This window comes from Ziziphus jujuba, chromosome 7 (assembly GCF_031755915.1).
Source record: "Ziziphus jujuba cultivar Dongzao chromosome 7, ASM3175591v1".
NCBI lineage: Eukaryota > Viridiplantae > Streptophyta > Magnoliopsida > Rosales > Rhamnaceae > Ziziphus > Ziziphus jujuba.
The window spans coordinates 21,492,445-21,507,790 of NC_083385.1; the positions used below are offsets into that span (position 1 = coordinate 21,492,445).

General features: G+C 31.4%; 1 protein-coding gene across 1 annotated transcript; it reads right to left on the bottom strand.

The window, feature by feature from the left end:
- Nucleotides 1-495: 495 nt before the first annotated feature.
- On the bottom strand, nucleotides 496-4,249 carry LOC107425502 (probable cinnamyl alcohol dehydrogenase 9). Its single transcript, XM_048478570.2, has 5 exons — nucleotides 3,949-4,249; nucleotides 3,491-3,604; nucleotides 2,495-3,008; nucleotides 1,349-1,502; nucleotides 496-856 (listed from the first exon to the last, which is right to left on the bottom strand). The coding sequence occupies exons 1-5, from the start codon at nucleotides 4,044-4,046 to the stop codon at nucleotides 657-659; spliced, it is 1,080 nt and encodes a 359-aa protein (XP_048334527.2). The 5' UTR covers nucleotides 4,047-4,249; the 3' UTR covers nucleotides 496-656.
- Between the last annotated feature and the right edge of the window lie 11,097 nt (nucleotides 4,250-15,346).

Genomic DNA, 15,346 nt, shown 5'->3' on the forward strand with positions numbered 1-15,346 from the left:
GCTCAGTTCTAGTGATTTGCTATTGTTGTTGCGGGATTGGAACCCAAGGTCCCACTGGAAGAGGTCATACCATTCCTTCAGGGGCTGGTTGAGATAAATATTGGTTAATTTCAAGGATTAAATTTTCAAGCTTTTGTTCCAAACCATGAATAGCTGCCCAAATTGCTTTCGAGTTTTGGTCTTCACTCGTATTACAACTACCACTCTCATCGGAATTGGGAGTTACAGGCTTGGCCACAACTGGTTGCTTCTTTGAAAGGAAGCCAAGTACCAAAGGATTCTATTCCACTGACTGCTATAGAGTAATCCCTCTTAATTTTATAGCTAGCTAGGTTTATATTATAATTTATAATTTTATATAACTAAAAGAGGTTTAGTAACAAGCGGTAGAGATTTGAAAGTAAAGAAATTTTTGTGTGGACGCCAAACAAAAAAAGGACAACAAAAAGAGTTATCAATTAATTTTGAAGATACAGAAAAGATTACCACATACCGTGCATAAAATATATAGGACAACAAAAATTTTTATTCTTTTTATCCTTCATAAACTTTCATATCATATATATATAATGTCATTAAACGTTTCAAATTTATTTAATATATCAGGATCGCAAGCAAGCTTAATCTAGGCACCAACAATGAAAACAACAATTAATCTACTGTGACAATGAGTTGGCCACATCGATGACAAACCGGTATCTGACATCAGATTTGGCAATTCTTTCCATGGCTGTATTAATGTAATCCATTTTTATCAGCTCAATATCTGCTGTAATATTGTGCTTTGCACAAAAATCAAGCATTTCCTGTGTCTCTTTCATGCCTCCTATGTCGCTTCCACCAACAAGCTTTCTCCCTGTAATTATTTATATTGAATAAGAATAATATGAATGAACTTCCATATAAAGAGGGCATAGCTTATTAAATATAACATGGCACGATTTATATATTTTGTTTCTCAAAAATTCTATCACGACAACAACATCTTAAATTAAACGAGAACATACACATAAAAAATTATTCATGTAACAGACATATTTTCATTTGGTGCCACGTTCCGTTTAATTACTAACATATGAAATTTATATGGCAAAGTAAACTCGTTCCATATGTCAATTGTTAAATGAAGAAATTTATATGGCAAAGTAAACTCGTTCCATATGTCAATTGTTAAATGAAGAATTTTATATGGCAAAGTAAACTCGTTCCATATGTCAATGTTAAATGAAGAGTGATATCATATGGCCATCAGGCCATGTACACGCATGTGGACAGAGGCATATGCTACATATATCATATATTGCAAAGTGAAAATTTCCTACTGTTTTTGGTTGACGTTCAGGCTTACCCAAAGCTAAAGGAAGTATAGGAAGCTCAAGTGGCTTGGCAGGCAAACCCACAGTGACCAGCTTTCCATTCAGCTTTAGCAAACCCAGCAGTGGACCCAGAGGATGAACACCAGACACTGTGTCAATTATGTAATCCATAGTACCCAAAGATTCCTGCATGAATAGTAGAATTTGTAATGAACACAATGCTTTCAGAAATTTAAAAAAGAAAAAGAAAAAGAAAAAAGAAACACTTTTAAATTACCATATATGCAATTGAATATTTTCAGGTCTGCTCTTTATTAAGGAAATAATATCACCAAGACGGTGTCTAACATTTAGTTGGACGTTAAAAGTGATAAATTTTATTAGTTTGATGGGTAGAGTGGACTTTCGTAAGATGGAAAGATGGGAAGAAAATTTAAGTGTAGGAAGAGTAATAGATTTTCTATTTGCTAGGTGGAACGGTAGATGAAAGAAAAAGGATAAATAGATTTTTATTGAAGACTGAAGAAAAGAAATAATGAAATACTTACCATTAGAAATTTATAATTTGATATAATTTGAAATAATGAAATAATGAAAAAGGATAAAAATTTATATATAATTATAAATATATGTAAGTAATTCGACCTCCTTCTCATTTTCAGATTTTCTTTTATTCGTACCAAACATGATCAAAACTAAAATCTTAAAAAATATAATAAAAGAAAATGGCCTGGGAATGGGCAAGACGGTGCCATAAAGTTTGTTTACATAGTCTTGAGAGGGGCCGTACAAAAACGACTAGCTAGGAGCCTAGGCTCAATTTCTTTTTTATCATAATAGGGCGACCCCATTTATACCCCACCCTTGAAAGGTGAGTGTGCACCAGTTGTCCAATTAATGACTTTCAACTAATTAGATCCACCAATTTATTGCAAATCACCTACTTCACCGACATCCATACAAATTTACTGGATAAAATTTAAAACAAATAAAATTTTATCACCAACAAATAATCATTACTAATGGGATCACTTGTTTATGCAGTAATTTAATTGGTTATTTCTAATCTATTTCATCAATAATGATCACTAACAAACAAAAAACTCAATTCATTAATTACCTAAATAATTTCAATTTTCTTTGTTTTTTTTCCAAAATTACTAATTATCATTAATTACCTTAATTTTTGAAGCATCAGTGAAAAGAAGGAAAGCATCAGCTCCAAGTCTATTGATTGCCTCAGTCTCCTTACTTGGTGAAGTACTAATGACGGTTACTTTCAATCCGAAAGCCTTGGCCAATTTTACAGCAACATGACCAAGCCCACCAAGCCCTGCAACACCCAAATGCTTGCCTGGCTCTGTCATACCATAATATTTCATAGGGCTATAAATAGTGATCCCAGCACACAGGAGCGGTGCACCGGAATCGGAAGGTAAGTTATCGGGAAACAGAAGCACATAACGTTGGTCGACGACCACCATATCGGAATAACCACCATAAGTTTTTGTACCATCATGGTAAAAGGAGTTATAGGTCAATACAAATTGAGGGCAGTAATTCTCTAAGTCCTGTTGGCAACTATCGCATTTTTTGCAGGATCCAACTATGACTCCAACTCCAACACGATCACCCTCTTTGAATTTTGTCACATTCTTCCCAGTTTTGCTCACAATGCCAACAATTTCATGCCTGCAGGACAATTACCAGTTACAAAGATTTTCCGTGTATATACAAATAGAAAAACCTTGGTGCCAAAAGTTTTTTGCTGTTTGAATTAGGAAATGGAAAAAGCAGTGTTTTTGTCCCCATCATACGTATTATTGAAATTTCAATAATAATTTGTTCACAGTAATGGAAGAATGACTGAAAAGAAATTTGCCTTATGTTTTTAAATGAAAACATTATTGTTGCACGAAAATACTTAAAGCTAGCTCCATCACAAAAAATTGACACCATATTATCCAGTAAAAAAAATTTATACTTAATTTTAAAAAAGGGTACAATATCTTATATTTATATTTTATATCTTAATTTGCAACTATATATAACATTCTTTTGCATATGAATAAAACTCTTTCTGTCAGTAAGTATTGCCAAAGGTCACATATGTAGTCTCAAGAAACTGTCAATGATCGAATTTCCAGAAATTGACAAGTACTAAAAGCTCATACCCGGGAACAATTGGGTACAATGTGTAACCCCATTCGTTTCTGGCAGAATGCAAGTCCGAATGACAAACGCCGCAGTAAAGGATTTTTATTGTGACATCTTCCTCCCCATTTTCTCTGCCAATAATGCAAATTATAAACGAAGCCAAAATAATTAAAACATACAGAAAAACTTCTCAGATTCTCAATCAATTCCTAAATTTATATAAACATTTTAATATTTAAGTGATTTAATTATGTATAGGTCATTATACCAAGGTGAAGCAAATCTGGGGTGCTAACCATATTTAATTTATATGTGCACCTATAATTAATCCCATGCCAAACTATTTAGATCTTAAGTATTCATGCCAAACTAAACAACACAAAAAGAAAGATTGTTCACCATCAAATAGACAAAGGAATCCCAAAAAAAAAAAAAATATATATATATATATATATTTAAGGACAAGATCCAAAACCTTCTGGAGAAATGGAAAGGAGAAAGTATCCCAGAAGAATCTGTTGCAGCCCAACCAAAAACCTTTTGTGGGTGTTCCTCCTCTGGTGATTTTGCCATTACTCTCTTTTCTTAGCTACTCTCACCCCTTCACTGGACTTGGAATCCATCAAACCCTTTTCCATGAATATATAGAACAGTGAAAGTTAAAAAAATAATATAAAAAAACAATATTATTATTCATCTTTTTATTTTTTATTTTTTATTTTTTTGTTCAATAAATATACAAGCTGTCATACTCATGGGATGGATGGGAGGTACTACTTTGAAGGCAATAACTTATAAATCATGCATATTAGAAAGAAACGGTGTCATTTCCTTTGGTACTATATGTATATATAGTACCAAAGCCGTTAATCACGGTGATACTATGGTTCCAATTTCAGGGATCACTGGCATGTTCAGTATTAAATATTCTCATCTGTGAAAGAGGCTGTGGCTGTTGGAATTCTTAAATATGGGTTTTTAAGTACATATCTGTCACCTCCTTACAATATCCATGACTGCAAATTAGGGTACCGTTGGCAATTAAATGGCTGAAAATTGCCTCCTTTTTTTTTTTTTTTTTTTTTTTTTTCACATAAGAAATAAAAAATTTTGGATGCTAAATGTCAACTTTGCCTCCTATTTAAGCTGAAATATAAGCTAATATTGTACAGATATTCATATTGGAACGCTTGTGGTAAATAAGTCACACGTGACAATGATGCATAATATGGTTCGGATTCTGATGGCTGGGAAAATTTTCTAAAGTACTCAGTTGTAAGGAGTGCTCTGTACCACTGCCTCTCAACTTTTGACATATGTGTAAATTTTTTACACTTTATAAACCATTAAGAACGAAATAAAAGAACGTTATTTTTCCCTTTGCCTTCTGTTTAGAATGTCCTCAAACTCTCGACTTTCTGACAACCCTTTTCTTTCCCATTTAGCCCACACCAAACAAAGGCTAAACCAAATCCCAGTTTTCTTTCTTCCACAATTATAGACTCTGCCAATTGATTGGAATTGCACCACAGCAGTAGTTTTTATTCAAACCTTCTACGAAGCCAAATATGGTGAAATATGGCAGAAAATATGCAAAACCAACTATTCTAAATCATATTTTAAAGAAACCAAGCGCAATTAAATTTAATTTAAAAATAAAACATTTTGAAAAGAATAACAGTGGTCTACAATGAAAAACAAAGATAGAGTTGCATATACATATACTTAAATTGATGAAAATGCACTAGAAAGCATTGGCCAAAACACATTTGAATGTCTGTTTGGTATAGCTATGACTTTTACGTATAAAACTTTGTATAATATATTTTTTTGAAATAGAACTTTTATTAAAAAAAACTAATATACATTTGGTTATAAATAAATAAAACTGTATTAAATTTTTCACATAAAAATCATAAAAGCGTCAAAAGTTGAAAGGCAGTAGTATTAAGCACTCAATATACTAGAGGTACTTGAAATTTTTCCCTGACGACTGGATGTGAAAACTACTTCTTGAATATGTGAAAAACCAGTTACACCACCAAAAAGACTCAACATTTAAAAATCTAGATAGCTTGAAATTTAAGGGCTCTCAGAATTCATTTTATCTTCACCATATCTACAAGAACCACTAGTGGAGATTGCAAGCGACATGCCATGGAACTAGTTCCTCCAAAGTATTTGGTAGTTTGTTGTTTCATCCTTCTAGAAAGAAATTTCAAAGGATTTAAAAGAAAAAAACAAAAATTGAAGATAATTTTTTAAACAATTTTATAGTTGGTTCTCATCCTAAAACAACCATCATCGGCAAAATAGGACTGCCGAATTTGTGCAACAGTGCTTCAACGGTCCTCTCTCACCAACGTCTATGTGTTATGAGAGGATAAATAAACAAAAAGGGAACTTTTGACAAACTATGTAGACGAAGAAAAAAAAGAAGGAAAAAAAGAAAAAAAAGAAAACTGAACCTTCATAAGAAACTTGGACGATTCTACTTAGGAAGGTCCCATTAAGTAATCTGTAAAGGAGAGCCCAACTAAACCTCACCTAAAACGTGAATAACCGATGCATGAAATATAAAATAATACATCAATATATAAATATAGAATCACAACAAGAAGTAAGTCCTTAACTATGGTAAGCAACTACAATTTGTCATATTATATATCATTATTAAACATACATACTGGGATCATTAATATGTTCATACTTTAGATTAGAGCATGTTAAAAGTAATTATAAATATAAGTTATATGAATGATTCAAATGAGTAAAGAAAGATAAAGGAAAAACAAGATATTGATGTTGCTGTGAAAAATACAAAATGATAAGTGATGTACAGGATAGACTATCCACTAATTGCCTAAACCTAGTAGAACAAATTAAAAACAAATAAAATGCGAGATAAACATATCTCACTAACTAGTATAACATAATAGGAAAATAATATTTTATTTCTATACACTTTTCTTTCAAGACCTTTCATTTAATTCTTCCGAAAAGTTTTTTTTTTTTTTTTAAAGTCTATTTCACAATATCCAATTTGTATCCTAAATCAATATTGTAAGAAAGATAATGAATAATAAAACCATTTAAATGGTATAATTTAAACCAACATGCTGTAAATATTAACCATAAAATAATATCAATATAAATTCATTAAATAATCCTATAAAATAAAAAAAATCCACAAATACATCAGAAAACCAATAATGTACTCAGAAAAATAAGCAATGTACTATACAATATATCTAGTGTTATCAAGTGATGTATGGCGTCACAGAAAACCATCAACAGTAATGAGAAAAATAGAAACAATGGGGTGAACCTATATGACAACTCTTAATATCCCATAGTCATCATGACAAGAAATAAACCATGGGAGAATCCATTTAACAACTTATAACATACTAAAGGCATTGCGGCACTATAGAAACTGTGGGAACAATCCATCTCATGACCCTTAGTGTACTAAAGGTATCGTGGTAATCCAGCATGCTAATAATATAATAACAAAACTAAGACACTAATATTATATAGTATATCAACTAAAAACAATAATATGGTATCATAAACAATCTTTAAAGATCATACTTTTCTATTTTTACCAATAAATACTGCACCACAAACCTATTTGTTTGAATGTTCCAAAAATTCCAAATCACTATTTCATGTCAAAACACAAATAACAAAAGTAAAATATACATTATCATCAATCATTTTTAATCACTTAAATTATAAACAATTTAAACATGCTTGAAAAAATGTGTAATTTCTAATCCACTTTCTCAAGACTAAAATATCATTTGAAATGCTAAAATATTTGAATACCACGATTCACAAGTTCACTATGAGCACATTATAATTTAAAACCATTTAAAATCTCATCAAATGTTACTTGAAATGATAATACATATATGTAAATGTATATAGTCATATATGTATACGATAAATATTTAACTTAAACCATATATGTAAAATATTCAAACCATTTATATATATATTGTACTAAAATGCCCAAAATCATTTAAAAATATAAATCACTCACAGATGCCACTGGTGATAACTATTACTCCTCCACAAGGATGCCTCCAGGTGTAGTTTGTATTATTGTAATATAATAAAATACCCAAAAATCAAAACAAAGACATTGATACATTTCAAGTGTCTTAAAATAATTTATACAACCCTATAGTTGCATAAATTGGACACCAAGTGGTCAAACTATAATCCGAACCCATTAAACTTAGTACCCAAAATTGGAGTTTTTCACCTGAAGACCATCTTTGTGAAATTAAACCTTCCATTGTATCATATTAACATCTAATTACACAAAACCAACTCTAATTTGGTTTTAGGTTGTTTAAACAATGTCTAATTTGATCTGGTATTAAACTACTTGACACAAATAACTAAAAAATCATCAAATCACGTCCCAAATTTACAAATTATATGCCAATGGGAAGCTTGTGAATTAGGCAACAAGATGGTAAACTTACCTTGGTCCAAATAAGTCGTAAGGAAAGTACAAGGAAGGTTTTGACAAAACTTGATGTTGATGGATCTTTCAAACCATGAGAAATTTAAAAACGGTGGCTAGATTTGAGTTCAGAGAGTTTAAAATAGGAGGGACAGAGGTATAAGTTGATCTAAAATGGCAAAAAATCCAGGCAACTCATCAACAACCTACAATTACACCAGCTTGGCTTCGATGATCCAATTTGGACACATTGTCAGAGGATTGCCATGAAAATTGGAGAGCTTGATTAGCATTAAGTGGGATTTCTATATGATGCTTGTGTGGCTCAATTATGGTCAGAAAAGGAAATCAGCAGCAACCTAATTAGTTGAGGGAATGAGTTTGTGGGTTAGGAAGCTCGTCAGTGGGTCTATATCGGTTTTTCAAAGGGTTAAGGACAAAACAAGGATTTCTTCATTTGTTTATTGTAGACACACTCCCCAATACATATTTAGGGCCTTGAATCACTAATAGATAAAACTCTTGAATTGATTTGGATACTGATATAATATTGATTTCCAAAATTTCTTAAAACCATAACTTTTAATTGTAACTCAAAATTAAGTATGCCACTAGTCTCGTGTTGATAAGCTTTATGTAATGGTATAATGATCAAACCTAAAACTCGACCATATAAAAGTCAAACTTGGGATCCCTAAAATAGTGGATTTGGTCAAACTCAATAAAATATTTTGACATTTTGGGCATTTACTATGATGAGATGATAGGACCCACCTATGACACCTTCTAAAAACCCCAAAGTGGCTTTGTTTAACGAAGTCCCATTGGGTAGACCTGATGTAAAGTTCAATGAAACTTCATCTAAAATATGGATGCGTTGAAACATAATCAAATCAAGTAACATTCATAACATATTCCACATCATCAACACAACCTCAAAACTACAACCCCACAATCAACCTCTATCACCAACAACATGACTATAAACATTCACTTTGTTGAAAATTTTCCTCTTTTCAACGTATATCCTAAACCTTTTGTATAACATTCAATAAATAGGATGAATCTATACACATAAACCATGAATTTAATCATAAATTGTTATATTTCATAAATATTATATGTAAAAAAAAGGAGTAATTAACCGTAGATAAAAATATCGAGTCAAATTGTAAAACCATAATATATCATAAAACATTTACAATGTACCAAATGATATGCCTTGTGCTGCTAGGTAGTGGACAATATTCCTAACACCACCAGGAACTAAAGAGGATTAAAGAAACCAAAGTCATGAGGGAGTGATATATAACCTAATTATCATTTGGAAGGAATGACATAAAACCTAATCATCATTTTCTCATATCGTGACAACATATCATATTATGGTCATGAAGGAGTGGCATACATCCCAATTATCACTCTAAGAGAATGGTATAAAACCCAATTATCATTCTCTCATATTGTCACAACCTATCATTTTATGGTCACGAGGAAGTGGCACACAAGTCAATTATCACTCCAACAGAATGGCATGAAACTCAATCATCATTTTTTCATATCCTAACTAAACAGGTACTATATGGTACATCACTTAAAAACAACAATATAGTATTTACAAACTATTTTTTCAAGATCTCATTTTTTTGGAACAATTATTGTACCATAACTGAAATTAATATTCAAACCCAACTATTTATTTAAATATTTCAAAATTTTCAAATCACCATTTCATGCCAAAATATAAACACCAACAGTGAAATATATATTATCAGAAACCATTTTAGATTATCTTGAATTATAAACCTTTTAAATTTAATTAAAAATATACAATTTTCAGTCCACCTTCTCAAAATCAATTATTTTCCAAAAAGATTAAAAGCATTGATTCAAGTACCAAGATTCACAAGTTCATTATGAACTTATTAGAATTTGAAACCATTTAAAATCTTATCAATAATTACATAAAATGATAACAAAAATATGTAAATATAAATAGCCATATATGCATAAATAAAATTTTAATTTTCAAACCATATATATAATATTTGAACCATATAATTATATGCCGAAAACCACTTGAAAATATTAACCATTTATGGATACTATTAATCGACTCATGCCTACACAACCGACAACCTGCTAGGGTGTTGACCCGATACGAATGAAGACCGGGCCGATCACTAGAACTCAAGCCAAGAGATTTAAGGACAACCTGGCTGCTTTTATATAGGGAGTAATTAATTCTAAAAAGGGCTTGTCAATACCCAAAGATACGAAACCTGTTTTAAGCATCCAAGTGGTGGAAGCCGTTACGGACCCGGGTAGCTGTTTTAGTGCAAATATGGACTTCGAACAGCAACGAATGGATCAAACACTTCTTGGATTCAATGAATATCACCAAGAGGCCATGGAATCATGTCAAGGAAAAATCAAAAGCATCCAAAACTAGCTTGTACAGACAACATTTCAATTTGGCCGAAAATGTGTTGTTTTGCCGCTGGCTTTGACTTATCTTCTTGTTCAAACAAGTTTGACTTATTCCAATTAAGGGGCAACGTGTGGGAATCATTATTAATCATATTTGGCATCCTACATCGTATATGGAAGCTGATTTGGAGCTCAAACAAGTTGGACAAGGGTCAAAGATAACTTAGTAGTCAAACTAGTCAACTAGTTTTCTAATTTGATTTTGATTTTTTGTTTTAGGAAATAGTCTTATATTCGGTTTCTATTTATTTATTTGCCAGAAAAATCAGCTTAGGAAAGTTATTATTTTATTATTTTCATTGTAAATTAATTAATTTTTAATTCAAAGTAAATGAATTAATTAATCAAAATTAGTTTAGGAAATAGGTGAATTTCGGCCAACATGTTTCCTTTTCTCTTTGGTGGCCGGTCTTAACCTAAATTTTTAGGGTTTATTGTTTTGTGACTCTAGCATATTTAAGGGCTTGATTTTTAGAAAGAACATACCTTTAATAATATTCAGAATTTATTTTTGTGAGATAGAATTCTCTTTGTTCTTTTTGAACACCTAAAACATCATTAGAGAGTGTATGTTTTAGTTTTGACTTATCAATAGGGCATCCATAACCTATTGTGGCATCTTCATTATACCAAGGTTTCTAATCACAGGTTGCTTAGGGACTAAGGTTTCTAATCACAGTATACTACGGGTTTAGGCGTGAGTCGACCTAGGTTCGTATCACCATTGATACTCACTTCTACTCCTTCACAAGGTCGCTTCGAAGAGTAGTACAGGCGCTTATAATATAAAAACATTCGTTAGGCTCCAAAAGTTAAACCAAGGACATTAATGCATACCAAACATTCCAAAACAATTTCTAAAATTCTAAGAATATTGAAATTGATCTTTGAATGGTTGAATTATACCGTGAACACTAATAGATCCTATTAACTTCTAGGAACATATTACTTACAATAATTTAGTCCAAGATTTTCTAGTTATTGTCTAAATCAAGCACAATTTCTTTTAACGCACTTACTAAAAATTGGGTATTTTCCATTATTTAATAATTTTTGAAATTAATGCTTCAACAATTTTTATACACCATTAATAACTTGAATATAGCAAGATTAGCTAAAGAAAACATCTTTAGATGATCCAATTTTGTTAAACCTAAAATACCCATACACCTAAAATTGGCTTTTTCATAATACTTAACCAAATTACGCAATCTATATATCAAAATGAAGCTTACAAGATGTAGCATAAAAATCCATGTTCAAATAGAATTAATGTGGTTCAAGGTTGCTCAAAAATCAAAGAAAAATTGTTTTTGAAACTTATGGGAAAAATGGAGACACTTTTGAGCTTGAATGATACCTTAAATGAACTTAGGAGGTTCAAATATATGGAAAGGACCGTTTTCTATCATCTCCCAAATTTTGGAGAGCAGAAAATGGAATCCACCAACCGTTCGACAAAATTCTGATGCCTATCCAATTAAATTTTTGTTCTAAGATGTTTCTCATCAAATATGCATTCCAACGCCATAAATGGTGTAGCAAATGGAGGTCAGTAGAGTAAGTTATGAGGTTTTAAAATTATGGATTTAGAAAGAGAAAGCTTTTAAGAGAGACAACAATGGTGGCTGTAATTTTGGGGTAGTGAGAAGAAGAAGATAACCCAATTTAACTTTATATTTGTGCTCAACAATTACAAAAATACCACTGATTTATTTTGACCATCACTTTTAAACCATATATCTAATTTCAGCATTCCACATGTCCATGAACTCATATTAACAGGCTCTTCACAACGGTATAAGAATGAAAATCAGATTCCATCCCTTAAAAGGCCAAACTTTGATCCCACTCAAAAGTCAAATTTGGTTAAACTTGGTATACCCTAGTCAAACTGCTAAAAATTTGAAATTAAATTTTTTTTTTTCGGAACGGGTCATTTACCCTCATGAAAATTTCGTGCTTGAAATGTTTTACTTTAGGAGCATAAAACTTATTGATGATGAACTTGCCCATAGTGTTGAGTATCTTAGATGCGGTTCACCTTTCGTATCAGTTTAGCGCCTATCATAGACTAATACAAAAGGTGAACTGCACTTGAGATACATAATGCTATTAGCTACCTTAGACCATCAAGAAACCTCCTTTTCTTGGTAACCTACTAAGAAATCAACTTAGAACAGAACTCTGATAACTCCCTGAACCTTCATTCATACTCAAAATCGATCATGCTACTTTGAGTGAGCATCTCAAATTCTAGCCTCTCAGTCTCAATGAAGGAAGGTAGAAATCAGTGTGAAAAGCTGTTATAATTATGCCCAAATGTCTCCTGATCGTCTCAGAAAAATAAGCAATGTATCAGACGATATATATAGTGCTACCAAGCGGTATACAGTATCCCAGAACACCATTGATGGTAATGAGAGAAACACAAATCAAGGGGTAAACGTATCTCATGACCATTAATATCCTAAATCATCATGGTAAGAAATAAACTATGGGAGAACTCATCTCATGACTCTTAACATACTAGAGGCATTGTGGGAATAGATAAACCATAGGAACAACACATCTCATGAACCTTAGCATACTAAAGGCACCATGACAAAATCCAGTACACTAACAACAGAATAACAAAATTGAGACATTGGTATTATATGGTATATAAATTAAAAACAACGATATGGTATTCACAAACAATCTTTTCAAGATAATATGTTTTAATTTTTTCAAACAAATCTAGCACCATCAACCAGAATTTAATATTCAAACACAATTATTTATTTTAAATATTTTGAAAATTCCAAATCACCATTTTGTATCAAAACATAACAACCAATAGTGACCATTTTTAAGCACTTGAAATATAAATAACTTAAACATGCTTAAAACAAAAAAATTCTAGTCGTCTTTTTCAAAACCAATTATTATTAGAAAAGACTTGAACATCAATTCAAATACCAAGATTCATAAGTTCATTATGAATGCATTAGAATTCAAAACCATTTAAAATCTTGTCAAAAACCACATGAAATGGTAACACATATATGTTAAAGTAGACATTCATATTTATATATATATATATATATATATGATGAGCATTTAAATCAAACCGTGTATATAAAATATTCAAACCATTTATATATTGTACTAATATGCCAAAATCATTTACAAAATATAAACCACTCGTAGACACAACTGGTGATCAGTCCTGCTTCTCTGTAGGGCTATCTCCAGGTGCATTATGAGTGTTTGTAATATAATAAGATATTTCTTAAGCTTCAAAACTCAAACTAAGGACACTGATGCTTTCCAAATGTCTTAAAATAAATAATACAACCATAAAATTACATAAATTGGACATCAAGGGTCCAACGATATCGTGAACTCTTGGGATCGGGTATCCTAAATTAGGATTTTTCACTTGAAGGCCATCTTTATGAGATTAAACATTCTAATGTGTCATATTAACATCTATTTACATAATATCAACTTCAATGTTGTTATAGGTTGTCCAAATACAATCTAATTTTACCTAATATTTGACTAATTGATCTAAAAATAGAAAAATTATCAAACTACATCCAAATTCACAAATTATATGTCAATGAAAAGCTTGTAGAATGGGTAACAAGTTGATAAACTCATTTTGGTCCAAAAACATCATTGGTGGCTAGAAGAACGAAGATAGTTTCAGCCAAATTAACGTTGATGAATCTTTCAAATCATGAAGAATTTTGACAAAAGGAGGTCGGATTTGATCCTAAAGGGTCCAAACAGAAAGGAGAGAGGTACGGACAACCCTGAAACAGCCAAAAATTTAGGCAGCTCATTGTGGATCTACAATGGTGCTACCATGGCTTCACTAGCTTGATCTGATGGTGTCATTGATAGGATTACTGTGAAAATTGAAGGGCTTGGTCGACTTTAAGTGGACTTTCTATTAGGCTAGCACATGTGGCTTGATTGTGGCAAAAAAAAAAGGTAGTTGAGAAAACGGGTTTGCGCATCTGGAAATGGGTAAACATGTCTTTATGGATTTTTTTTAGGGGTTTAAGAACAAAACAAGTGATTCTACACTTGTTTACTATTGGACATGCTCTTCAATTCACTTTGAGTCGCTAACGAATAAAAATCCAGTATTGGTTTAGACACTAATATAATATTCATATTCAAAATTTCTGAGAACAATGACTTTTCAACTATAACTCAAAATTATGTATGCCACTAATTTATGTACTCTTGTTGATGAGCTCTATGCAATGGTATAATGGTCAAATCTAAAATTTGACCATTCAAAACGTCAAACCTTGGACCCACAGCCGGTCCAGATGGTCAAACTTGGTCTAAATTTTTAAATTTTAGACATTATCTAGACGAAGTGTTACAAATACAAAGTAGCCATTGTTGGAAAAATCTCTGGTGCCTTGCTTCATCATTACCTGAGCGGTTGCCGAAGAAAAGAAAACCTAACCTTATTATTTAAGGAGGAAAAGAGAAAAAAAAAAAAAGGTGTTTTGGTAGTCTAATACTCTGGTACTGTATGGAGTTAGTTTAGAATTGTGAAAATATTTGAATATTTATTATTTTATTCAATTATTGTCAAGGTTTTAAAAACGCGAAATGTAACATGTGCTATTTTGGTTAAAATGTGAATGGTGTATCAAAATGTATCGAGTATCTTAAAATACACATAAATTGTTTAGAAATTTCATTATATATAATTAGTATTTGTTTATAGAATAATTCTCCCTTCAGGATTTCCTGACATTATAAAATAAAGATACAATGCACAAAAGTCAAACTGAAGTGAAAATAACTAATTTATCTGTGATGATTAGTACTATATTGTGATCTTATAAAGTGAGGATATCCTTATTAGATCAGGATTATATATTTATAT